We start from the raw sequence: 27661 nt of genomic DNA, 5'->3' as shown, positions 1-27661 counted from the left end.
TAGCAGGTGCATTTCCTTGCTGCATAAGCATGAGGACCTTGATTTACTTTCCAGGGCCTGTATTTATTTTTAAGCCAAAAAAAAAAAGAAAAAAGAAAAAAAAAAAGAGAGAACAAAAATAAATAAATAAATAAGGCAAAACTTAATGCAGTGGTGTCCATCCTAACATCCCTACCATGAGATAGGAGATAGGAAACTGGCCAGAAGCTGATTCTGTCCTTCCTAACCATATTCTCTGTGGTTCCCTTCCTACCCCAAATAGTCTCCCTTTCTGCCTGTATGTCACATATATTTCTTTACCCTGTGTTTTTTCCTCTTTTTTTTTCTTTCCTCTTATGGTTTCTTTTTTATCCCATCCTCCCTCCCCTACACAAATATAGATTCTACATAATATCCTGTAGTTCCACCCATTTTCTTGAAATGCCATGGTTTTACTTTTCAAAACCATTTTGAAATTATTATTTACAATTATTATTGTATAGTATGTGCCATATTTTCATTATCCATTTATCTTAATAGGCTCCTCAGCTGGTTACCTTTCTTAGCTATTATGAATAGTCCAGCAATAAAAATGTCTATCCAAATATCTGTGGTATGGTGAATTGGAATCTTTCAGGTATATACCCAGTATTGTAGGTGGATTATGTAGTAGCTTTGTCTTTTAGTTTTTTGAGGAACTGTCTTTCTGACTTTGACAGTTCCTGTACCAAATTGCATTTCCACCAGAAATGTATAAAAATTTCTTTTTACACAGGTTCTCACTAGCATTATCACTGGATTTTTTTTTCTTTTTTTTTTCCTTTATTATCATTATTATCATTGGACAGAGACATATGTGTTGCAGTGAGATGGAGATTGAACTCAGGTTCTTAGAGTTGCACAGCAAACTCTTTATTACAGCCTTCTCCAGTCATTGGTCGTCTGTAATTATTTGAACCAGAGTGAGATGAAATCTCACAGCAGCTTTAGTTTACTTGGTATTGATGACTAAATACACCTTTTCAGATAGTCATTGAGCATTTGTATTTCTTTTGTTTTGTTTTGTATTTTGAGATTGGGTCTCTCTATGTATTTCTTGCTGTCCTAGAACTCACTCTGTAGACCAAAGCAGCCTCAAACTCATAGAGAGCCGCCTGCCTCTGCCTCACAAGCACTGGAATGAAAGGCATGAGCCCCATCACCACCTGGCTGGCTTTGTTTCATTTTTTAATAAATGATAATGTGTGTATTTGTGTGGGGTATGTACATCATGAGTACAAGTGCTTAAAGAGGCCAGAGGTATCAGATTCTCTTAAAGCTGAAGTTTTTGTATTTTGAGTTGCCTAATACAGATGCTGGGACTTGAATTCTGGTCCTCTGGAGAGTGATACATGCTCTCAACCACAGAGTTATCTCTCTAGACCAGGTCTTTCTATGTTGCCTTGGCTATCTTAGACTTCCCTGTGTAGACCTGGTTAGCCTTAAACTCACAGATATTCTCCTGCTTCTGCCTCTTTAGTTGTTGGGATTAAAGGTTTATGCTACCATACCTGACTTACAAATATATCTTGAAGTGTGTTATGTTGTATTTTAGCCGGGTGATGTTGATGACTCAGCACCTTTCCAGGCTAGCTTGATCACAGGACAAAAAGTAGCTGTAAGGCTACTTTAGATACCCTGTCTCAAAATGAAATGAAATAAAATAAAATAAAATGTTACTTTATATGTGTGTGCCTATTAAGGCCAGAGGAACTGGAGTTACGGGTGTTTCTGAGCCATGTCCAATGGGCTGAACAACCAAACTGCTGTCCTGAAGGAGCCACAGGAGCTTGTAACCACTGACCCATCTCTGTAGCCCCCAGGCCCTTCCCTGTTGTTCAGGGGTATATTTGGTTTTGAGACTGGATCTCTCTACATAGCTCTAGCTATCCCGGAACTGACTATGTAGACCAAGCTGGCCTCAAACTCACAGATAGCTATCTACCTCTGCCTCTTCCTCCTGTGTTCTGGGATTAAAGGTATCTGCTGGTAAACTCAGCTTCCATTTAAAAAAAGCAAACAACATACTGTTTTAGTGTGGAATTACTTCTCTCTTTTCATGACATGGGTTCCAGGGATCAAACTCAGGTCTCCAGACTTAGCAGCAGGTGCTCTTTTCCCACGGAATGGTCTCACTAGCCCTCATCCATGTTTTCTTCTATCAATTTTGATGTTACAGATTTTTGACCCATTTTGAATTGATTTTTGTTTAGAGTAAAAAAGTCTAACCTTTTACATAGATATAGTCTAAGCTAGTTTTCCAAACATCACTTGGTGGAGCTGTCTTTTTCCAATGTATATTTTAATGCCTTTGTCAGAAATTAGGTGTCTGTACCTGTATCTACAACAACCTCTTTTTTGCAGCTATTCCATCACAAGTTCATGTGGGAAACAATAAATTTTGACTTTTGAGACTTGTTTAATTTGAATAATTGTCTTTAGAAAATCTATACAAGAAACAATTCGTAAGATTATCTTACAACATTCTTTGGTCTGTGTGTTTCTAGTTCATAAAAATGAGTGTCTTTTTCAGTTCTAAGTATATCTAAGTATGTCTATATATCTAATTTTAACTAAATCCAGTTGTAGATGCCCTATTATACTGTAATATTTTATTGTTCAAGGTCAAAATTTCTGCTAGAAATACAAAAACTTGCTTAAGTAAGCAATTTAATGTAGCTTAAATAAAGAAAAATTGTTTGGTTTGGTTTTTAGGCAATCTTGCTGGGGAACTCAGACTGACCTCAAATTAGGAATCTTCCTACTTGAGTCTCCCAAGTACTAGGATCACAAGTGTGTACCAGCTGCCATGCTTGGCCTCTATACGGAGATTAAAGAAAAAAGTGGTCCAAGAGATTACCAGGAGAGAATGTAGAAAAAAAAAGAAAAGGAAGCAGCAGTAAGGCAGGCAGATGAGTTAAGGGGAGGCTTCCAAAGGACTCTAACCGTATGAAAATCACACAGAACTTCTATTTATCAAGAATTACTAGCTAAGACATTGTGGCACAGGTTGGAACATGAGGAACCTAGTGGCCTATGACTGAATAGACAACAGTGTTTAGATTCTTGTTTCAGAACTTCATTCATACCTTCTCTCTCTCTCTCTGTCTCTCTGTCTCTGTCTCTGTCTCTGTCTCTCTCTCTCTCTCTCTCTCTCTCTCTCTCTCTCTCTGTTTTGTTTTGCTTTGGGTTTTGGGTTTTGGGTTTTTTGGTTTTTCTAGACAGGGTTTCTCTGTATAGTCCTGGCTGTCCTGGAACTCACTCTGTAGACCAGGCTGACCTCGAACTCAGAAATCTGCCTGCCTCTCAAGTGCTGGGATCAAAGGCGTGCACCATCTACTCAAAAGGTAGATAGAGGCTGAAGGATCAGTTGAGCCTAGGAGTTCCAGATCAGCCTGGTCAACAAAATAGGATCCCTCTCAAAAATAAAAATAAAATGCTTGAATCTAGTCTTAGAGAACAGCTACATTCCATCAGTTATGTGTAATGAGAGTTTTACAAAGTTCAGAGCTTAAATTTAAGAATCTGAGCATCAAGAACAATAGTAACAACAAAAAAAGCATTGGGCCTGGTCTTTTTCTGTGAGTTTAAGAACAGCCTGGCAGAGTTTTAGTCTAACCCTCCCTTTCTTAAGGCATTGTAAAGGGCTAGATTGGTGACCCAGCAGTTAAAAGCACTCACCACTCTTTCAAGAGGATCCAAGTTTGGTAGTCAACATCCATGTTGATTGGCTCACTCCTGCTCACGCTAATGATGACTCTAGCAGTTTGGTGCCCTCTTCTGGCCTAAACGCTCTACTACTCGTGCACATGCCCCTAGACACATAATTAAAAGTAAAGTGCCCCCATCCCTCACCCCTTTCTTTTTAAGGCAAGGTGATAGCTCCTGCCTATAAATACCAAGCACTCAGAAGGCTGGAATAATGTCGAATTTGAGACCAGTCTGCGCTGGAGTGAGACCTTGTCTCAAACAACACTACTAACAAAATTAGAACAATTAGGTTGGTAGGTGTCAGATCACTACACAGATGGGAACTCTGAACACTGGAGAACTTAGCACTTATGTGCTGGTGGCTAAGTTGCAGTTGGGGGACAAAAGGAAGGAGGTTATTCTTTTATGCAGAAAGGAATTATATATATTGTTACAGTCTATCTGCTTCTCAGAAATAGTGAGCCGGGCAGTGGTGGCGAGCACCTTTAATCCCAGCACTTGGGAGGCAGAGGCAGGCGGATTTCTGAGTTCGAGGCCAGCCTGGTCTACAGAGTGAGTTCCAGGACAGCCAGGGCTACATAGAGAAACCCTGTCTCGAAAAACCAAAAAAAGAAAAAAGAAAAAGAAAAAAAAAGAAATAGTGAGCAGGACAGATAAAAAAAAATGATGAGATGACATAGCCATAACTACATATTTCCTTAAAGAAAAGTCCATTTTAGTGCTGTGATAAAGAACTTTCAACATTTTAAAATGTTAAGTTTTACAGTGTTGAAGAATCAGAATATAAAATTAGAATGCAATTAAGTAAAAATAAAGCATTTAAAGAGTATGAGTTTATTGATAAAGTGAATCATCATGGATAATACTGGAAACATTTGAGTAACCTTGACTGCTTAAGAAAATGTAATAAAGATAGTATTTCTACTATAGGATATTCTTAGTTTCTCAAGTAGAAGAGTTGCAACTTAATATATATTGAATAGAAAGGCAGAAGGTGAACTGTGTATAGTATAGTTCCATTCATAGAAGTAGCTCATTGCAACTGGTTCTTGAAAGGACATTCTGAGCTGTTGTGAACAGGATACTATAAAAGTGATGACAATCAACTGGAAGAATTTAATTGGACTTTATTGCTTTGTTTATATCTCTTTTGGTTTATTTCGCTGATAAAGAATCCTTAGTGTATATACACTTATGAACCAATCATACTTTGCAACATTAAGTTACTAGAAACATGAAAGCTTATACTTTCCTCATATATATGCATATATGTGTATATGCATTTATATATGTCAAATTGTTATAATAAGGGCTAGAAGTGGAGTTCAGTGACAGAGAATGTATTTCCATATTAGCACCAAAAAATTTAAATCTTACTGTTAGTCATTAAGAAGTGGTAACATAGTAGCTAGTCACAAATATATGAAATTCATTTACTCCATTATTAGTCTTGGTCTCTAGGACCTTTGAGTCCATTTGTAGAATGGGCATTGAAGTAGACTAAGTAAGTACATACATTGTGCATTTCCTATGCACAGGGCTCAGCAAACTCTGAGAGAAAATGAGAGAGTTTATCCTAAGTAAGGAGAATGTGCCAGTCTTCTCATTTTCACCAGCTAAAACTGTCCTGTTAGATGAAACAAATTTATTATAATAGCATTCTATAAATGCTAACAGCTTTCAGTTTATTAATTGGGAAATCATTCTTTGTAGTGCGATAAATCCATGCTCTAAGCTTTTAAAATGTTATCTTTTACCTAAAAATTTGCACTAAGTTCCACCCCAGAAGTATAATAGTACTGAATCAGAGTTGTGGTAGCAAATAAGCATAGAAATAGTAGTTATCTGGGGTTAAAGAGATGGCTCACTTTTTAAGAGCACTGGTTGCTCTTTCAGATAACCCAGGTTCCAGTACCAGCACCCTTAAAGCAACTTACAACCACTTATAATTCCAATTCCAGGGAATCTAATTTACTTCTATTTACCTCAGTTACCAGGCATGCAGTTGGTGCATATACATGCAGGGAAAGCATGCAAACACAAAATAAAAATAAACAACATACAATAAATTTTCATTTGCAGTTTTTACTAACAAGATACTATGTGGTGTTTGGATGCATGCACGTATGTAAGCCCAGAAGATGGCCCTCAGGTATTGGACTGTCAGATGCCCCCCACTTTGAAAACAATGCTTTTGATTAGTATCCTAAGTGGGTACATGCCTACCATGGTACAGAGGACAACTTTGTGAAATAGGTTCTCTCCTTAAACCTTTTTGTGAATTCCAGGGATCAAAATCAGGCTGTTGGTTTTGCTCAGTGCTTACTGACTTTATCTATTGACCTGGGTGTTTTTTTAAAAAGATTTGGGGAGTTTGTTTTTGTTGGTTAGTTGGTTTGATTTTTTGAGACATAGTTTCTCTGTGTAGCCCTGGCTGTCTCGGAACTCACTCTGTATACCAGGCTGGCCTGGAACTCAAAGAGACCTGCCTACCTCTGCCTCCCAAATATTGGGATTAAAGGCACCCACCACCAACTTCCCAGATAAAGTTGTGTTTTTGGTTTTTTTGGTTTTTTGTTTGTTTGTTTGTTTTTGTTTTTTGAGACTATTTGTCTATATGGATGTGAGAGTACAGGTGCCCTTTGAGTCCAGAGATAGCAGATCCTGTGGAGCTGGAGTAAGCTACCCAGCATGGGTGCCAGAAACTGAGCTTGAGTCCTCATCCTTGCAAGGCAAGCACTTTACTCCCCAGCCCCTAGGATTGTAAAAGATTATTTTGATGTATGTTTGTTTGTTGAGACAGGATCTCAGTACATAGCCTTGGCTGTCCTAGAATTTGGCTATGTAGACCAGGTTGGCCAGGCGAATCATAAAGATCCACTGCCTCTGCTTTCTGAATGCTTGAAATTAAAGGTATGAAGTCCATGCCTTGTCTTCTTTTTATTTTTACTTAAACTTGTGCGTTTGTGTTTATGTATGTGTTATCCATATGTCTGAGGGTTCCCTCAAAGGCCATAAGATGGAGCTGGAGTTAAAGCAACCTGTGAGCCACTTGATACTGGTGCTACTAACCAGACTTGGCTCACATTTCTCCACATTATAACTGAATAATAGGAAATTTTCAATAACTCAATTTTAAGTCAAATAAGGTTATGTTTTAAAGTATGAGATTCTTGCAGGTTTGCTGTGTTATAAAAAGGTCATATTCTTCTTGGCTTTTGGTGGTGGTGGTGGTGGTGGTGGTGGTGGTGGTGGTGGTGACGGTGACGACGACGACTATGGTGGCAGTGGTTGTGGTTGTGGTTGTTTCCAAGACAGGGTTTTTCTATGTGGTCCTGGCTGTTCTAGAATTCAGCGAGGTAGACCAGGCTGGCCTTGAACTCATAGAGATCCACCTGCCTCTGCCTCACAAGTATTGAGATTAAAGATGTGAGCCACTACTGCTGGCTCCTCCTTGACTTTTGAGATAGGGTCTCATTGTGAAGTCTAAGTAGGTTCTGAAGTTATGTTCTCTTGTCTCATCTTCTTAAATACTAGCATTGCAGGTGTTTGCCACCGTGTCCAGTTTACTTTTTTTTTTTTTTTTTGTCAGCCAAGGTTTATAGTTAATTAAAGGAGAGGTCAAATTAGGCCATTTAATATGTAACTTGAAAATATATTAGTGGCATATCTTGTTTCTTGTTTCTTTTCTTTTTTTCTTCTTTTTTTTTGTTTTGTTTTGTTTTTGGTAGATTTTGCTAATAACCAATTTTCCTTGAGGTAATGTGTTTTTCTAAAGTACTCTAGGATAGAGAGCACTGAGGATAAGCATTTTTAAAGAAACTTCTCAATAGCTAGATCACTGGGGGTTTTTTGTTTGCTTTTTGTTTTTTAGAATTTATTTATTTTATGTATATGAGCACACTGTAGCTGTCTTCAGATACACCAGACGAGGGCATTGGATCCCATTTCAGATGGTTGTGAGCCACCATGTGGTTGCTGGGAATTGAACTCAGGGCCTCTGGAAGAACAGTCAGTGCTCTTAACCTCTGAGCCACCTCTCTAGACCCAGCTAGATAACTGTTAAACAAAACTTCTCATATGAAATAAACTGAATATACTTGGTCCTGAAATCTTAAAATAGAAGTGCAGAGGAGCAATCTGAGGTCAGGACGACTATGTAAGCATTTCCTGGAAGAACTGTCAAGAACACAGAAGTGTCTCATTCTGTAAGCTACTATGAAAATAAGTACATGCCACATGTTCAGAATCCAGGAGGATCACTTTAAGCCCCCACAGGTTAGAGCTAAGCCTGGGTAGGCAACATAGGGAGGGAAATAGTCTGGCAGAAAGCGTATTTACAAACACAGCCCTTGACACCAGCTCAGATCCAAGAAAGCCTATTAGGCTACTATATCTATTCCAGAAACTCAGGATTATGGTGCCTACTGCCCAGCTTGACAACCTCCATTCAGGGACCCATATGATAAAAGTTGTCCTCTGACATCCACATGCACACATAAATAAGTTTAATTAAAAAAAAACAGAATGGTAGTGAAAGCCAGATGTTTATGCCAAAGCAGCATCAACAATTATATTAGGAGGATCTGGAAAATGCAAATTCTGTTGCTCCTTAGCCTTCTTTTCCTGCTCAGCTTCTCTTCCTATGCTGATACACCTGTAGGCCTCTGATCTGGGTGAATCTACCCATTCCACAGTAGCCTAATGAATATATGAGCAAATTTTGAGCTTCACCTTGGCTCAAGAACCTCTAGACGGAATAGATGACACTGAAGTGTCAATAGGATAAAGGGCTGTTTGCTTTATAGAGAATATCAATAAGAAGATAAGATAGTCACACCTATATTTCCTGCACCAAAAAACTCAGGCAGTAGGGTTGTGAATGAAGCAGGCAGAGCTCATTTAGAAACAGAAATCTGGCAGAGTGTGAGGCATTCTGATGAGCAGAGGAGTCTAGTGCAGCTGGGAGGAAGGCCTATTCCCTGACTCCCTCCCTATACCTTTTATAGAGTCAAGAGGATAAAGTGTTCTGACCTTAGGTTGCACCGGAGTAGCTTGATTTGTTCACAGTGGAATTGCTAAAAGACTGTTGCATATAGAGTTCTAATGTGCTGATGGTTCCTTGCACAACCGAAAGTGGGCATGTACTGTATGTGTGGTTGATGGGAACAGCCATATTTTACCTCTATGTTACCTGTAATATGGTATTTCTGAAGGTGTTGATAGAAATACTTGCTGGTGGGATGGAGCTATGTGAGTGTGGACAGGTGTGAGACAGTTGACTCAGGAAGGGCTGGGGAAAAGCACGCTGCTGCCAGCTTCCTCCTCAGGCAGGACTCTTGTTGGGATCCCAGAGAGGAAAGAAATCTGTGAACCATCAGTATGAGAGCCCTAGTTATAACAATAAGTGACAATGAGTGGAAATGATGTGGGGCTACTGTACGGGTACGAAGACATATAGTCTGTGGATCTGGTTAAAGCCTTTTCTTCCACGGGCGCCTCCTGAAGTCTGCTACCAAGAGCTCTCCCTGTGCTGGCCATGGGTTCTCCTGTTGCAGTGTTAGAGGGAAGGATCTGGGGCCGGAGCTGGCCAAGCTCCCTCCCCGGCTGTGCTTCCTCCAATCACGAGGAGGTGAGCGGCTGCCAAACACCTCCCCTCCGGGTGCTGCAGCAGAACGGCCAGGCCCTCTGCCTAGCTGGCTCACTCGAGCTGCGCTCCCCCTCCTGCCATCTTCCGTTGCAAAGCATTTCTGGGAGCTGCATGTGGGTGACGCAGCAGCATTGTTCGCAGGCACAGGAAGCCGCGGCTGAGCTGAAGGGCTTTAGAAGGAGCTCAGAGTGCTCCACGCTGTTCTGAGTATCCTGAAAGGTTACAACAGGACTGTCCTACCTTACATGCTCTGGGAGATTCAGGATTTTCACGAAAATCAGGATTTTCCTAGAAGCAGAAAAGCTAACTCCTGCCGCACAACTTCAACACAGAAAACAAAACAAAGGCGCTGGGGAAACTTCACCCAAGAGCCTCTGCAGCTCCAGAGCAACAAGAAATGCAAGGTCAGGCGGTCGGTTGGCAAGCCCTTTCTGGTTTGGGGTGTGTATAACTGTAGAGACTTTGTCTCTTGCAAAAGGCAGAACTGCTTGTTGGGCGAGTCCAGGACAATGTGTGTGTTACTTGTGTTGTTTGAGCCGTTGTTAACACTTGTTCTCTAGCTGGTGGGATGTGCTTTGAAACTGGGTTGCTTGGCTTTGGGGAGTACTTACTGTTTGGTCAGAGGCCCTCCGTTCTCTTTCCCTTCCTGTGTTCTCTGGGGTGTGGGCCTGTGTTTGAATGTTCTCCCAAATGCCTGGAACCTAGATAGGCAGAGCCTTTCCGCACTCCACCCACACCCACCCCACCCCCCCTCCCTGATCCTAAATCCCCACTGGGGAGTGGTGGTGGCTTTTTTATGGTTACTCCTAGGACCTTAGCTACAGTTTTTTTGTTGTTGTTGTTTTTAAAATGAAATCGTTGCGGACTTGGCCCCACCGAATTAGGCTGGAAAGGAAATCTGCATTTCCCTCCACACCCACACATACCCCAGTAATTGAGTGGTGTGTATGTTAGCTGCCCCCACCCAACACAGCCCACACAGTTTGTCTCTGCCCTTCTCCGTGCCCCCTACAAAAGTCTTGCAGGTGGAATTAAACTGTTCCAGTGAACTTAAGTTCCTTTTCTACTTTTAATCATAGGTCTTTCTGTGCAGTCTGCTTTGCTGAAAGTGGAAAGTCCCTGTTTGTGGACAGCTCAGTTCTCTCCCGCAGAGGAAATGGGCAGAGTCCTACTCCTCCAGTATGCAAAGTGGGGGAGGGGAGCCATACACTCCTCAGTGCACATTTTGAATGGACCTGAATTTTTCACCCTAGGGAGATTAGGAGCTGGGACCAGAACCTTGTCCCACATGGTACCACACCCTGCCTCTTCACCCCCACACAGTATGGTGCTAGCATGAGGCTCTAGAATAGGGTGCCATAGCAACTTGAAGTAAATAAAATGACTGAAAATGAGATCGGTTTGGGGGAAGGTGTGAGGCATCTGGAGATTTGGTAAAAGGGAATCTTAATAGAGGAATCTTTCAGAATGTAAAGAGGTTTTATGAGCCCTAATTTTGGAATTTAGAGCATAATCTGTAGGTTAAGGATAAAAATAATTAAAAGTTCTGATTTTGAAAATGCTTGTTAAAGATGACCCAAGCACTAATCCTTCTAGGTCAAAATTTAGTATTTGCTGAAAGTTAGCATATACACTCAAAAGGCCAACCTTTCTGTTATGTTCCTTTGCTGTAGCATTCATTGCTTTGTGGTTCTTGTAGTCAAAGGGGATGTTTATTCTATAAGGTGGTTTGTGGTTCAGAATCTCTTTCAGACATAAAATGTCTCAAAATAAAGCCAACCAAATGTGATTCACTGGAAGCATTGTGCCGTCACATTATTCCTAAGCCATCAAACTTTTTATTTAAAAAGTCATAAGAACCATTGATCTAAGACTGTTTCTTTCCTATCAGTAGTTATAAATGCAAAGCAAACTGCGTGTGTGTGCGTGTGTGTGTGTGTGTGTGTGTGTGTGTGTGTGTGTGTGTGTGTGCGCGTGTACTGTCAACTCCCAGAGGGCATGCAGCTGTAATCAGCATTGGAACAAGTCTGTATCTGGGGATATATAGCCCATTGGTAGAGCATTAGCCTAGAATGTGCATGTGTGAGATTGTGGGTTTACTCCCCAGTACTGCTTCCTCTTCTCCCCCAGAAGTAAGTCTTCTGTTGAACCAGGACGTTAAGGTTATACTGTCCTACTAATTTAATATTAGCCATTCATTTTGATGCCCCTTTGCCCACACCTACAAAATAAAAACAAAAACTGATAACTGCTGCTATGGAAAAGTGCAGAAGAAGCTGCACTCTAATTCCAGCATAAACAGGGAGGCACAAATAGAATCTCTACGAGGTTGAGGCTGGTCTACAGAGAGACTTCCGAGACAGCCAGAATTATGTGGAGAAACTTTGTCTTGAAACACAAAGCAAAACACAAACAAAAACCCAGAAAAGTACAGAAGTAATGAAAAGTTTTACTATCCTGTACCTGTATAGAATTGCTTGACAAGTAACACTGTAACACTATAGTATCTGGTTGCTTCCTTTTCTTAGAAATACATAGATACTGTGTTGAGAGCAAAGAAATCTCTATCATTGTTAGAGATAAAGCCTCACTGTGTAGCCCAGGCTGGCCTGGAGCTGACTAGATCTGTTTCCTCCAACCTAGAATCATTGTTGTTTGAAGTTTAAAGTTTCAATAGCAGATAGCAGTAGTCTGAAGTTTCTCTTTTCATTGTTGATGTATGTGATTTGCCTTAAGTCTGTATGAAGGGGGGAAATGCAGCCAACCTGTCCATCTTGTGTTCACAGGGCAAGGGTAAGGCCGAGTCTGAATGTTGTTGAGAGTGCTTGGCTTTTGTGTTGACCATACTCAGCTTCTTCTTCTCTTTGATCCTTAGATTTTGCTGGAAGAACTTGCCAGTAGTGATCCCAAGTTAGCCCTCACTGGAGTCCCTATAGTACAGTGGCCAAAAAGGGATAAGGTAAGAGAATCCTCTGCTTGATCTTCAAGCCACTTAAGTTTATTGCCAATTTATCATTACCATTCTAAAATTAAAAGACAGCTAGACACAGATGGGCTTTGGTTGATGCCTTGATAGTCAGGAAAGGTTGTGCAGAGGCTGGTAGATCTCTGTGAATTTGAGAGTATCCTGATCTATATTGTGACTCTAGGGCAGCCAGAGCTACAGAGTGAGACCCTGTCTCACAAAAACTTAATAGGCCTGCATATGGATGGTACAGGCCTTTCTTTGATCCCAGCACTCAGAAAATAGAGGGAGGAAGATTGTTAAAAGTTCCAGGCTAGAGTCAGGGCTGCATAGCAAAACCCTATCTCAATAAATGAGGAAATAAATAAAATACCAATGGTTAATCATTACTTGGTTTTGTTCTGACTCATAGTTCAGGGTAATTGTCTCTCTTTGAAGTTGACTTAACAAAACTATCATGCTGGAGTTCTCATCAGGTTCAGATGCTTTGGTATACATTGTTGACCAAAGTAGATATTGTTATTCTTCTGACCCAGAAACTTAGCTAAATATGATTGAAAGCTAGTTTAAACCTGTACATATGTATCTAATACTAGAAGGTTTTTGTTGTTGTTGTTATTATTATGGTAAGAAACAGGGTCTCATTAAGTTTACAGAGTTGCCCTTGAACTCATGACCTGCCTCTACCTCCTATGTGCTAGGATTACAGGTAGATTGCTATCACACCCAGCTAAGATTAAAAAGAAATTCCATCAGCAAATAAAATGTCTGTTCCTTTTTTCACATACCTTCGTAGTTTACTTCCTGTATAACTTTTTACCTTGCTGTCTGTGACCATTAGCCAAATAAGGCTTTTCTTCAATGTTTCCTACCTGAAAGTTACGAAGCCTTAACATTCTGGGGGTATTTAGACAGAATGTTAAAAGTGTTGGGTTGAATATCTTCTTGGTTTTTTGAAATAGGATTTTTCTGTGTAGCCCTGGCTGTCATGGAGCTCACTCTGTAGACCAGGATGTCCTTGAATTCAAAAGATCCACTTGCCTCTGGGCCCCCACCACCTATTTAGCTTGAATAGTATCTTTAAAGAGCCACCTCCCTCTTCCTGGGAGAAGGAATCTCACTTGTCATGAGGGACTGTCTCAGAACAATTCAGTTATTTATGGCTGTTGGGTATTTCATCTTAGAAAATTATTTAAGAAATAATAAGAAGCCGGGCGGTGGTGGCGCACGCCTTTAATCCCAGCACTTGGGAGGCAGAGGCAGGCGGATTTCTGAGTTCAAGGCCAGCCTGGTCTACAGAGTGAGTTCCAGGACAGCCAGGACTACACAGAGAAACCCTGTCTCGAAAAACCAAAAAAAAAAAAGAAGAAGAAGAAGAAAAAAAGAAATAATAAGAAACTAAAAAAATAATATGGTGTGGTTCATATCCTTGAAAAGGTTTCTAACAAGGTAAATAAACACATGTTAAAATCATAAACATTGAAATTTATTCTACACTTAAATTTATTAGATGCAATATAACAAGTCATGTGTGCTTCTATTTAGAATGATAAATGAATAAGACTAGTTTCACCTGCTAGGATTTTTGTCATCCTGTTTAGGGGCTTATTCTGAGTTACCATCAGTACCATCAACACTTAACCCAGAAAACTTTGGGGAGGAGCAAGCTCTGTAAATTAAAAGAGATAATTTTGCTGTCAGTGTTGAGATTCTGTATGTTTGTATTCCACACAGTCAAATTGTCCATAGTTCTATAGCATTTGAAAATGGCCTTAGATAACATAAGTAAATGAGCATGGCTTTGTTCCAATAAAAATTTATTTATAAAGAATTATTTATAAAAGTCTACTGTGAGCCGGGCAGTGCATGCCTTTAATCCCAGCACTTGGGAGGCAGAGGCAGGCGGATTTCTGAGTTCGAGGCCAGCCTGGTCTACAGAGTGAGTTCCAGGACAGCCAGGGCTACACAGAGAAATCCTGTCTCGAAAAACAAAACAAAACAAAACAAAACAAAAAAAATCTACTGTGACTAGTTTTGCCTACAGACATCTCTTTGCTAAGTCCTAGGCCAGGTACATTACCATGTGATCTGCCCTCTTCAGTTTTAGAGCAACTGAATATGGTTGACCTCACTACTTTTTTTTCAGCTTAAATTCCCTACCAGGCCTAAAGTGAGAGTTCCTACAATTCCCATCACAAAGCCTCACACCATGAAGCCAGCTCCACGCTTAACACCAGTAAGGCCTGCTGCAGCCTCCCCCATTGTGTCAGGAGCCAGGCGGAGAAGAGTGCGCTGTAGGAAATGCAAAGCGTGTGTGCAAGGAGAATGTGGAGTCTGCCACTACTGCAGGGACATGAAGAAATTTGGTGGGCCTGGACGAATGAAGCAATCCTGTGTCCTCCGACAGTGCTTAGCAGTAAGTGAGCTGGGTAAAAACTTTGCAGGGAATGGTATTGGTGCCAGAGAAATTGTGTATATGTAAAGTAAGGGAGACTCAGCTAAGATGGGTTTAGAAAGAAGTTACCTTAATAAGAAAAGACAAGCCAGCCAAGAGTGAATTAATTGCCTCTGATGCTGTAGTTCCTAGGCAGTTAAGTCTTTGTCAGTCATTTCTGCACCAAAACCCCCTCTGCTTACTACCTTGTCTTTGTACATCCCAAGTGAACCAAATCTCCTATCTTCATTAAAAGGGACTATGAAATTTAAAGGTTCAAAATGTGGTCTTCTGATCTTTGTCTTCTTGTAGCCCAGACTGCCTCATTCAGTTACGTGTTCTCTCTGTGGAGAAGTAGATCAGAATGAAGAGACACAGGACTTCGAAAAGAAACTCATGGAATGCTGCATCTGCAACGAGATCGTTCATCCTGGCTGCCTCCAGGTAAATAGTCGCCTAAAGGCCCTTGACAAGAGAGTGGAGTACCTGTCAATAGAGGCTGTTACTATCCCTACTATGGAGTTTCAGCTGCCTAGTCACAGAGGAGAACAGTAGTAGCCCATTGTTCAGGTGTCTCCTGTGTATCAGACTGTCTAATAATTTTTAAGGAGAGAATGGTATACAAAATAGACCATGGGACATGTCCCAGAGGGCCCTGGACAGTGTGTTGGAAGTCTCCAGGCCACTGTAATGAAACTTGTAATGAAGACGTGCTTGAGGATGCTTCAAGCTTCTAGGGGTGTCTGCTACATCCCTCATTGTATATAAGCTTAAAGGGTTGGTGGCACAGGTGGTTGGGGTGGGGGTTGGTTAGAAGCAACCTCAAAGGTGGAATCATATGATAGGGCTTAAATTATATATTCCTAAAGTGCCCCAGGTGGAACATGCCTGTGAAATTGGATCTGTCAAATTTAGGTCTCAGGTACATGAGTGACTGACATGACATGCCTGTATTCCAGTTACTCTGAGGGAAAAAAATACCTTTAGTTTGAAATCAGCTTTGGTAACATAGTAAGTAAGACCACCACCACCCCCATCTCAAAGGTGGGTAGGTTGTTGGGTGGGTGTGTGCATATGCTTTTATATTGAGACATTCTCCCTGTGTAGTTCTGGCTCATTCAGAACTCAGTTTGTAAATTAGGCTGCCCTTAAATTTACTGAGATAATCCTGCCTCTGTCTCCCAAGTGTTGAATTACAAGCAAATGCCACTGTGTCTAGCCATAAACACTTTGAACTTAGTCCTTACCACAAACCAGGGTTTGTGTTATTATATGTCAAGCAATTGAGTTGATACCTTATTGCATGAATTTACATTTTTACAGTTGAGAACACTGAACTACGAAATATTGATCTCTGAATCCCATTAATTTACCCAAATAGCAAGGTCAGGTCTGGTTCATTAACATGGGATATTTAGGAGAAGAAACTCAAATCTAAACTGGCCCAGACCCTGAAAAGTCTCTTCAGGGAGCCTAGCTTTGGTCAAGCAGCCAAGAATCAAGGTGGCTGAAAGTCAGTGTTAGCACTGTTTGTTGCTCATTAGCTCTTAGTCTTTAATTCCCCATGTAGACCCCATGTTTAGAAATGGATGAGTCTTCAATTTTTTCCTGTTTTACTGTGTAATGTAGGAGGCAGAAGAAACTAATTTTTTAAACCATCTCTATCTTGCCTATAGATGGATGGAGAGGGGTTGCTTAACGAGGAATTGCCAAATTGCTGGGAGTGTCCAAAGTGTTATCAGGAAGACAGCTCGGAAAAAGCCCAGGTAAGGGAAATGTTCAGTCTGGTAGGTTGCTGTGCACTGGCCTTTACAATTTGTATCCAAGGGCTTTCTCTGACCCAAGATTATTTTGGTTTTGTTTATTTGACATTTTTATCCTCCCATTTTGGTTATTCCCTTTCCCCCTTCAGTTTGTTGGGGTTTTGTTTGTTTGTTTGTTTTGCTTTTGTATTTTTGTTTTGTCGTTAGTTTTGATTTTTATATTACTAAATAACTGTTGGGAGTCCTGATGTCCTTTTTATTCTTTAGGGTAGAAAGGCAGGAACCATCCCTGGGCTATTGAGTTGGAGAATTAGGTATGCAACTTTATCCTGAGGAATGTAACTAGAGGGGAGCCAGCCGTGGCCTGTGGTGCTGCTACTTACTGGATTCATATACTAGAGTTTCCAGTTAAGCAGGTTTACCTTTTTTTTTTTTTTTTTTTTTTTTGGTCAACTTTAGTTCTTTGTCCTTACTTGCCCCACTCACCCAAATGTGCAATTCAGAAGCAGCCATTCTACGAGAGTGGAGACCAGCTTCATGACCTTAGCCCAGGACAGCTAAGGTTGTTGCCCTAATGGTCACCAGCAGCATCAGTATGCCAAAAGGACTCTGGTTACTCAAGCTGGCAAGGATAGATCTGCTAAGAGCACAGACCCAGGAGATGGTTGTCTCCTGTCAGTTCAAGGACCCTGTACAGGCATGAGGAAGAAGCCTAAAGGAAATTGCTTATCTTCTTAATTTCTTCCACTTGGGCTCTGGGGCAGTTGAATTTTTAGTTAAGATTTCTTGTTTGCTATTTTGAGACAAACTCTGTGTAACTTTGGCTGGTCTGGAACTCAGTTCAACTATGTAGATCAGCCTGCCATTCGAAGAGATCTGCCTCTGCCTCCCCAGTGCTGATGGTGTGTGTACCATGCATGCCTAGCCAGTTGAAAAATTTTTGAGAATGAGGGTTAGTGGAGATGACTACTACCAGAGTTCTCATTCTACATTCTTGGACTAGCAACTTTTTAATTTGTCTTTACTGGTGCTGTTAAGAATGGCAGATGCTGTGGTTTTGCTACATTTTAATATTCTGTGCAAAATAGCCTCCAGTACAAAGATGGTCATTGCCTCAATATTAACCAAGAGTGTAAAGAACAAAAGAAACACAGACCAAGAGTGTTGTTGGTGATGGGATATCTCCTTATGGAAAACCTGACTTACTAATAGGATATTTAGTGCATATGTTGACTGAGTCTCAGCATAGCCAAGGGTAGTCCCAGGAAAGGAGACGTTTCTGGAAAGCACAGGTATTACAGGATGAGGTCTAGGCCTTGCAGGATTCTTCACCCATAATCATAATGAGGTCTCTACAGTGGCATGGCTCCTGACACCAAACTGGATTGAGATACTGCAGAGTTTACACAAGTGGTAGAATTGTAATGCTAAAATAGCCTTTATACCAAAGAGTTACCCAAAATTTGAGTTGCAATGAAAATGATAGAATGTAGAATCAAGGAGCCTTGTATTCTAGATTTTATTTCTTTGTACACGGCCACAAACCTTTCTTGGCAGTCTGAATCACCAGCTTTGAGGAAACAGCCCCCTTAGGCAGCAGTGGCCTGGCTTCTCTCAGGTCTACTTATTATTTTAAAGGGTTTAGGGAAAAAAAAGCATTGGTGTTTCTTTTCTATGCATTTTGCAGAAGCGGAAAATAGAAGAGAGTGATGAAGAAGCTGTACAAGCCAAAGTCCTAAGGCCCCTGAGGAGCTGTGAGGAGCCCCTCACACCGCCGCCTCACTCACCTACTTCCATGCTGCAGCTCATCCACGACCCGGTTTCTCCCCGGGGTATGGTGACTCGGTCATCCCCTGGGGCTGGCCCCAGCGACCACCACAGTGCCAGCCGTGATGAACGCTTCAAACGGCGGCAGTTGCTGCGGCTACAAGCCACAGAGCGCACCATGGTACGGGAAAAGGAGAACAATCCCAGCGGCAAAAAGGAGCTGTCTGAAGTTGAAAAAGCCAAGATCCGGGGATCGTACCTCACTGTCACGCTACAGAGGCCCACCAAAGAGCTCCACGGGACATCCATTGTGCCCAAGCTGCAGGCCATCACGGCCTCCTCTGCCAACCTTCGCCCTAACCCCCGAGTGCTGGTGCAGCACTGCCCAGCCCGAAACCCCCAGCGTGGGGACGAGGAGGGGCTCGGGGGAGAGGAGGAGGAAGAGGAGGAGGAGGAGGAGGAAGATGACAGTGCAGAGGAGGGGGGTGCGGCCAGGCTGAATGGCCGGGGCAGTTGGGCTCAGGATGGAGACGAAAGCTGGATGCAGCGGGAGGTCTGGATGTCTGTCTTCCGCTACCTCAGCCGCAGAGAACTTTGTGAATGTATGCGAGTGTGCAAGACATGGTATAAATGGTGAGCAGGGATGCAGGGGTCAGGAACAGGGGCAGGGGGTAGGTGACAGGGCTCCTGTGTGCACCTTGATATTGGCAGGCATAAATAGACCTGCTCTTTGGGTGCTGTTAAAGATGTAGTTTGTTGTACCTGCAGATGTTAGGTGAATTGGAGCCTTTGCCTCTTCTGCCTGCCCTTTGTTTCCCTGTCTCAGCTTGGGGGAAGGGAACCAATTTAAGGGATGGATTTGTACAATTTGTGCTAAAACTTAGGGTCTTATAGGTTGTAAGCTTGTCTTCCCTCCCCTGACTTACCATTTGCTGGTGAAGAGTCTGTGACAAGCTATGATTGCACCAAGAGGAGTGGGCAAACTTTCCAAAATGAATTTGAAGATGCTCCTAATATTCCAGTTCTAGTACTCTGGTTTCCCCTTCAGTGTTAGCTTCCAGTTTTAATTATCCCCCAAACTTGAATTATTCCTTTATTCAACAAGCAGAGCCCAGTCCTGAAGCTGAGACTTAATTATCTTTCCTAATGGAACATTACTCCTCCAGTTCAACAGACATTTAGTGGGAAATTCCCTAGAGCTAATGAATGGAGAGATTGCTATGGAGCATTGTGAGGTTTTCTATAAGGCTGTATAATTTTTATTTTGGTTACACAGTATTACTATTGTTCCCAAAACTTGGCATCTTGACTAGCAGTATATGTCTGGAAACTTGTCAGAGTATGTTAACACCAGAGTGTGGTGTTACATGTATGATACCAGCATTCAAGAGACACAGGAAGATCTACAGTTTGGGGTGAGCAAAGGTTGTGTAGCTCCAGACCAATCTGTGCTAAAGCATGAGAAGAAAAGAAAAGCAGATCCCCAGGCCTACTAAATCAGAGCCTCTGGGATGGGTCTAGCAGTGTACTGTGAGATGTAATATGTTTGTTTGTTTGTTTGTTTGTTTGTTTTATTTAAGGACTCCTACCATCCACATTTGGTGTGCTATCAGATTTTTGTCAATTGTAATACCTTTGCCAGTACAAATCTTACTTTTTGACTTAGAATTTATGTGATCTACCCAGATTATGTTAATTTGTTTTTGTCAAGCAAGTAGGCTTCCTAGTCTCTGATCCTTGGTTTCCAGGCTAAGGTATATAAGACTCCCAATACATATTTCCTTGAGTCCTGCAAGGCAGGCTGAGCTCAGGGGTAGAGACAATAACATTATAGAGTGTGGTGGAGAGGCTTCTCAGTTTTGGATGGACTGGCTAGATGTTAAGCTAGCAGGGAATCAAATGCCTGAGGGTGGAAGAGAGCTGTCTGGACTGATACAGAGCTGCACTTGCCCTGAGACAGTAATGGGCTCAAGGCAAGATTGGGTGATGGGTAGCATCCTTCATCTCCTTTAGCTCTCTGTAACTATAACTAACAAGGGAAAAAAGCAAGCTAAGAAATTCTAGGCAGTAAGAAGTCAAAATCTTAAAACCAAGTTAAAGATTAAAGTCAATTTCTAAAAATTGTTTAAATGTTTCTGTACACTGTATAATAGGAACCATACCATTTTAGTACAAAGGAAGAGAATATAGGATACTGTTGTGTAGACTTGCCAAACCATGCCCAACCTAGCCTTGATTTGCCAAGTGTCTAGTTATTTTAAGGGGGAGGGGCAGTTTTTGCCTGACTCTGAGGTAAAAAAAAAAGGTGACAATGATTTCTGGTTTTCATAAGAGAACTTAGAAGAATGACCTTCAGGTATTGAACCTTTACCAGAAACCTTGTAGCAGGGTGCCTTGGGGAGCATCTTTGACAGGAATATCAAGTTAGTTAAATTTTTTCCCCTCTTACAGGTGCTGTGATAAACGACTTTGGACAAAAATTGACTTGAGTAGGTGTAAGGCCATCGTACCCCAAGCTCTCAGTGGCATCATCAAGCGGCAGCCAGTGAGCCTCGACCTTAGTTGGACTAACATCTCCAAAAAGCAGCTGACTTGGCTGGTCAATAGGCTGCCAGGTAGGTGAACAGCCAGACCTGCTACTATCCTAGGGCCCAGAGGACCAGCAGGAAACACTATAAGCTATTATCAGTACTGCTTAGAACTGATGCAGTACAGTTTGGGGAAGTAGTCCTGTACCATGGCTGGCCATTGTGACTGCCAGTATGTAAGGCATTACTGGATTGGTGACTACATTAGATACAGAGAGAATGAGGTTAGGTTGCTGCTGCCAGCCCTGCACATTTCCTGAGCATAGAAGAGGAAATTTGAGTCAGATTTTGCTTTCATTAGCTCTTTGTTAGCCCTTCAGCATCTTAAGGTCTTGGAAAGACAAAAGCTACACAGCATCTAATGCTTTAGTAGAAACTTAGTGACCGGGTCTTTATTTTCCTTCTTTTCATGTGTATGAATGTAGGCGAGTGTGCATTTTATATACTAGGGACCTTCTACTTCAAAAGTTGAGGCAGGGTCTATCAGGCACCACGGAATTTGCATCTGATATGGCTAGTCTTACTATCCAGCTTGTGAAGATCCCCTGTTCTTCCTTTCAATGCTGTAATTACTGGCAGGATGCCACATCCACCTGGCATTATATGGTTTCTGGGGATATGAATTCTGGTCTTTTCAGTGAATGTAAATACTTATAATTTCTTAGCCATCTCCCTAAAGTGCCTGGCAGTTGTGCGTGTGTGTGTGTGTGTGTATTGTTTCAAGATGGTCTCATTTTGTGGCCTTGATCTCTTCAGAACTCAAAAGAGATCAGCCTTCCTATTGTTTCTGAGTGCTGGGTTTGAGTGTGTGCCACCACACTCAATTCCAGCATTTGGGTTTTTTGTTGTGTTTGTGTGTCTGTTTGTCTTTTCCAGACAGCGTTTCTCTGTGTAGCTGTCCAGGAACTCACTCTGTAGACTAGGTTTTCTGCCTGTCTCTGCCTCCTGAATGCTGGAATTAAAGGTGTGGGATACTACCATCTGGTGTTCCAGATTGGTTTTAACACCAAAGTAAAAGTTATAAATTGGAGGCTTTGACACCATGAGAATCTTTAGACTTGGATACTAGATTAGAACATAGTCCTCTCCCAATAGGCTAGAGATCCATTCGTTTTGCTCAGAACATCTGGTAACTGAGGATTGGAATTCTTTATAAGTAGAGTATGTTGTACGTCTTTTTCCATTTGTTGCAGGATTAAAAGACCTCCTCCTAGCAGGCTGTTCCTGGTCTGCAGTATCTGCCCTCAGCACCTCCAGCTGCCCCCTTCTCAGGACCCTTGATCTTCGGTGGGCAGTAGGAATTAAAGACCCACAAATTCGAGACTTGCTGACTCCACCCACAGATAAACCAGGTATGCTCTGGGCCTGCCTCACTTACCTGTCTTGACCTTTCTTTTTAGATGGAGCTTGAAACTTAAGGTCTCAGAATTAAACTATGAAAGAGTGGAAGTATATAAGGCTAAAATGCAGTGGCAGTCCATGTATAAGAGCTGGCTGTGTACAAGCAAATAACTCGGCAAACAAACAGGAAAAAGTAATGCTGGATGTTACCAGAGTCAGGACTGTGAGGAAAGAGGACCCGTTCCACACATCACTTTGGAAGTGAGGCTACACTCTGGCACTAAGAAGACTGAAAACTTGTTTCCTAGAAACATCCCTATACTTTGTTCACTCCCTACTGGGAAGGGTTGAGTGTGGGCACTTCTACTTAACCCTGTCAAGGGGGTCCTAACCAGTGCATAGCTGCTGCCACTTGGGCTTTAGTAGAGAATTCAAAGTTTTGATCTAAGTTTTTTTCTTGCCTGTACAGGTCAAGACAATCGAAGCAAACTCCGGAACATGACTGACTTCCGGCTGGCAGGCCTTGACATCACAGATGCTACTCTCCGACTCATCATTCGCCACATGCCCCTTTTGTCTCGACTTGACCTCAGTCACTGCAGCCACCTTACAGATCAGTCCTCCAACCTACTAACTGCTGTGGGGTCTTCCACTCGATACTCCCTTACAGAGCTCAATATGGCAGGTATGCTGTCTTTGTTTATATGAGGTGATGTCCCTGATTTCTGAACCATGTCCGTATCTGCATGGGGATAGAGAGCTGGGTCATAAACATCTGTGACTCTAGTGCCTAAGGATCTGACTGACACTATCTAATGTCAGCATGCACGCACATGAATACAAAACAACTTTTTTTTTTTTTTTTTTTTTTTTTTTTTTTTAGATTTGCAGCTGGGCATGGTGACAAACACCTTTAATCCCAGTGTTTTGGAAGCAGTGGAAGGTAGATTTCTTGAGTTTGAAGTCAACCAGGGCTATGAGTGAGATCCTGCCTCAAAAAAAAATACATAGAATAAATTTTAAAAATTTATGTCTGGCCAGTTGTGATGGCAGACACCTTTTTTAATCCAGCACTTGAGATGCAGATGTAGGCATATCTCTGTAAGATCAAGGCCAGCCAGAACTTCATAGAGAGACTTTCTCAAAATCAGAAAGTTGTATCTACATGAGAATAAGAGACTTTTTTTCTATTCTTTTTCTAACCAAAGAGCTCTGAGGTGGGAAGTAAACTCAGGTGCCTGCATGTTTGGCTGCTGTCCAGCTGTAGTTTGGTCAGCCAAATGGCCCTCATGCTGCTCACTTGCCTATGGTCCTTAGAGGCAGGCAGTAAGAGGCCACAGTACTAATGGCAACCCTGGTATCTCTGCATGGTGACAGAAAGAACACTGAGAAGGATACTGAGATAACAGAGTAGCAGAAATGGGCCTCTGTGGCTGTTTGTGATCTCTGTGATCTTTGTTCTCTCGGCCATGTTGCCTACAGGTTGCAATAAATTGACAGACCAGACCCTGTTCTTCCTAAGGCGAATTGCTAATGTCACCTTGATTGACCTTCGAGGATGCAAACAGATCACAAGAAAAGCCTGTGAGCACTTCATCTCAGACTTGTCCATCAACAGCCTCTACTGCCTGTCTGATGAGAAACTGATTCAGAAGATTAGCTAAGACATGCTTAGCCCGGACTGAACAGGAAAATCTTCCCCTGCCTTCCCACCAAGGAGAGTCTCTCCCTGACCCTGCGCAGGCTCTGAAGCCAACGACACATTCCCTCTCTGCTCTCTTTTCTCTGAGCCCTTCTCCCACAGGTGGGGCAGAGAGGTTGGTGGACACCAAGGTTATTGCCTGCTCTTCTCCCTCCCAAGGAAAAGAGAGGAGAGGTTGATCAAGGAGAAAGCACAGGCTGTGCTATCCCAGTACCTGCTTGCTTGCTTGTCTGCCAGCTAGGAAGCTGGGCTCTCAGTTTGGGGGAATTTGTGCATCTTTCACCTGCACTGGGCCAAGAACCCTCCCTTCTCACCCATAGTCCCCAGCAGTGCCTGGTTCTGAGCAAACTCTAGGGAGGAAAGCGTCCTTGCCTCCATGGCCAGATTCTCCTCATGGTGTCCGTTGCGCATCTCTCCTCCGTTAAACTCTCCCGGCTTCTGCAGGAAGAGCCAACGGCTCTAGAAACACCAGGCCTGGCAGGTCTCAATGGTGCTGTGAGTTGTCTGAAGCTTTGTTCCATGTCTGTGATAGCCCTTTTTTCTTGTCCCTGAGCTTGATGCTGTCTAACACTCATTCATATAATACAGTCCCCATTCTGCCATCACCTCCTAAACTTTTCCACTAGTCACCCACTTGCCCATTGTTGCACTTACTTGGGGTTATCAAAAGCTCTTTGGAGGAGCTGGGACTCTGCCCCCAGAAATGCCCATATCATTGCTACCCAGGCATATTCTAAGACAGGCATCATTACCCCTTCCTTCCCATTGCTGCCCACCAACTGCCCTTTTCCATTTGTCCTTTTTCCTGCCTGAGCAGGGCTTTTCCAGAATTTGTGTCCTCAGAAAGAAGGAGCAGCATGTTTCTCCAGGTGGGGGAAACGGGAGACTGCTCAAATCCCCACCTGCCTCCAAGCCAGGCTTTTCTGGGCTCTGGTTTAGCATGGCCCTCTGAGCCCAGGCCTGTGTATAACCTAGCAGCTCACTGACCTGGTGCCTTTTAAGGGGAGTCCTGATTGAAAACCTACCCTCTGCCTGCAACCTTGGAAGTGTGTGTGCATGTGCCTCTGTGTGTGTGTGAGTAAGTGTGCTGCACATACGTGCAGGGAAGGAGGGGAGCGTGATGTCTCCCACTCCTCCATTGCCCTTCTAAAAGCCCCATCAGCTGCCCCCTTTTACTTTGCATTGAACGGCCTGTCCAAAGATCCTCTCTCTAGGGCAGCAGAGAGCTTTTTGCACTTTAAAAAAAAAAAAAAGAAGAAAGAAAAAAGAAAAGGAAAGAAAGAAAGAAAGAAAGAAGGAAAGAAAGAAAGAAGGAAAGAAAGAAAGAAAGAAAAAAGGAAGAAGAAAGCGGTCGGAGCTATTCTGGGTCAATATTTAGAGTATGAGGAGATGCTCAGCAGAGGCCTGTGGCCAGAGTTTGTCAGTGAGACATGCAAATTTGCACTCTGCTCCCCATCTATAGGAGATTGATAATTGATAGCACAGCCTTGCCCCGCCTTCTCTTAACCTGAAACATACCCCTTCCAACTTCCCACCCCATTTCCTGTAATCTAGCCTCAGACTTTCCTAAACTCCATCAAAAGGGGACAGATCCCGGGCACCATTTGAGTTTGAAGTGTGACCGCCCAAGGAGAGATGCTAACTGTACCCTTGCCACTGCCAAAGCAATAGAGGCAGAAGTGTCCCCTCTGCCACTCACCCAGCTTTGACCCTGGCAGTAACCAGACTTTTTCCAGGAAAACTGGGTTTCTAGCAAGGGGTGGCATTGTTTCTTCCAATCTACTGATTTCTCTTGGCTGCACCTTAAAAACGGCAGTCTGCTCCCTTGACCCTCTGCCATTCCATTGGTCTTCGGGTCCCAAAATTCTGGGACTGAAATGTTGAGGAAACGCCAGTGACTTATTCCAGAGTGCCTCAGTTGGGGGAACTTCTGTAAAGAACCCTGGGTGTTGAGCAAAAACCTTATTAATACTATTAATGACCTATAATTAGAAGCTTCCTGACTTTTTTTTTCTTTTTGGTTGCTCCTGTGGAAATTACTAAAATTACTAAGTTTTGTTTGTTGTCTTTTTATGAAAGGGGAGGTGGAGAGACCCTTTCAGAGCAGGGATTGTGCCGGGAGAGTGCCTCTGACCTTTGGGACAGTTCATCCACAGAAATTTCTAAGCTGATGGCTTGTCTGGGCTTTGGTCTTTGCATTTGGATTTAGAAGAAACAGCGTTTTACCGCACAGAAATTTGTCGATTGAAAAGGGAGCTCAGGATGGTGGCAGATGGACTGAAGCCTTTGCTGGGTCTTACTTTTCTTTAGGACTATGAGGGAGAATGGTTTTTAGAGGTGAGAGTTGGTCCTTGCAAAAGAGAGAAGTGTCTCTGAGGACATAGAACATGCAAGTTCATAGTCCTGCATCTACTCTTAGCTGTGGTCTTGCCAGAGCCTGGCCTCAGACTGCAGGACCAGACCTCTGCCTTCATCTTTCCACGTACTGGGGCAAAAAAACCACAAAGGAAAGGAAGAAAATTATATATATATAATTATATATATATAATATAAAATCACTTGGTGATTAAAAAATAACTGCTCAATAAATAAAACTCCTAAAGTCACTATGTTTAAAGGGTTTGGTTTTTTGGGGGGGGGTGGGAAATATTGTAAATATATATTTTTTGTTGCTTATTTAGAGTCGATCTCCAATGTTGTGCTAAGATTTTTAAATTAAATGTAAGCATTAAGGGAATGAGTCTTAGGCACCAGCTGACACATTGGCATTATTCTGGGTCAGGGAAGGAAGAAAGCTAGTTGGACTTTGTTTTCTAAAAATTCCCCACTTGGTTTTAGAAAGCGCAAAGATGTCTTTCTTCTGACACTTGGGAATGGGAGATATTTGTGTAATAAAATTTTTAAAAGACAAAAAAAGAAATAGCCTCCAATGGGAAATATTTTGATTTGGTTTTCTTTTTTGTTTTTGTTTTTAAATAAAAAGACTTTAAAAACAAAAACTAACCCCTTTCTCCTTTGGTGTATGTCTATGTCTAAGATGATGTCAGAAGGTCATACAGACATGCTGGTATCTAGCTAGAACCAGGGAGTGCTGGCCCCACTCTCTGAGAATCATCTGTGGTACCAGTTTGAATACTTACTAGCTTTCTTAATGTCAGAAAGCAACACTCACTTGCTCCATGAAGTTTAACTTAAAATGTGATTGCAGGCATGTACATATACCATGGTATACCTCTGACCTGAAGAGGTCAGAGGGCAGCTTGGAGGAGTCTGCTTTTGTAACCATGTGGGGTTCTATCCCTGTAAAAGTCAGAGAGCAGCTTGGAGGCATCTGTTTTTGACACTTTTATGTATATGAGTGTTCTGTCATATTCGCATGCCAGATGAGGGCACTGATCATATTATAGATGGTTGTGAGCCACCATGTGGTTGCTGGGAATTGAACTCGGGACCTCTGGAAGAGCAGCCAGTGCTCTTAACCAGTGAGCCATCTATACAACCCCCCCCCCCCATCCCCACCCCAAAAGCAAACTTTTTAATGGATGTGGAAGTATTTTATGTGGTAAGGTTAAAGGACCTCCTTAAAAGTAAACAGACTTAGATCAGTTCCTGGGAACAGCCTTGCCATTTCTGACCTCTCAGCCCCAATAACCAAGACCAGCTTCCACACGCTGAAGTCATAGACCAGGCACCTCCTTGAGGTTAATGCCTGCTTGAAGCCT

At 42.3% G+C, this 27661-nt stretch overlaps 1 protein-coding gene across 5 annotated transcripts in view; it reads left to right on the top strand.

Moving 5' to 3' along the window:
- Kdm2a (lysine demethylase 2A) overlaps positions 1-26942 on the top strand; it is a 74560-nt gene extending 47618 nt beyond the window's left edge. For 4 of the 5 annotated variants that reach the window (XM_034495672.2, XM_076915129.1, XM_076915125.1 and 1 more), the window contains 9 exons: positions 12255-12338; positions 14491-14760; positions 15091-15222; positions 16455-16544; positions 18229-18941; positions 20760-20923; positions 22090-22248; positions 22707-22922; positions 23720-26942. In XM_034495672.2, the coding sequence (XP_034351563.2) occupies positions 12255-12338; positions 14491-14760; positions 15091-15222; positions 16455-16544; positions 18229-18941; positions 20760-20923; positions 22090-22248; positions 22707-22922; positions 23720-23901 (2010 nt within the window). In that variant the 3' untranslated portion in view covers positions 23902-26942. Of the gene's footprint in view, positions 1-9443; positions 9784-12254; positions 12339-14490; positions 14761-15090; positions 15223-16454; positions 16545-18228; positions 18942-20759; positions 20924-22089; positions 22249-22706; positions 22923-23719 lie in introns of those variants that run through there. The other variant, XM_034495680.2, reaches the window with a different exon arrangement.
- The last annotated feature ends 719 nt before the right edge of the window (positions 26943-27661 follow it).

Source organism: Arvicanthis niloticus, chromosome 1, assembly GCF_011762505.2.
Source record: "Arvicanthis niloticus isolate mArvNil1 chromosome 1, mArvNil1.pat.X, whole genome shotgun sequence".
NCBI lineage: Eukaryota > Metazoa > Chordata > Mammalia > Rodentia > Muridae > Arvicanthis > Arvicanthis niloticus.
The sequence above is the reverse complement of the archived record's forward strand: the minus strand, read 5'-3'. Positions and strand labels throughout refer to the sequence as shown.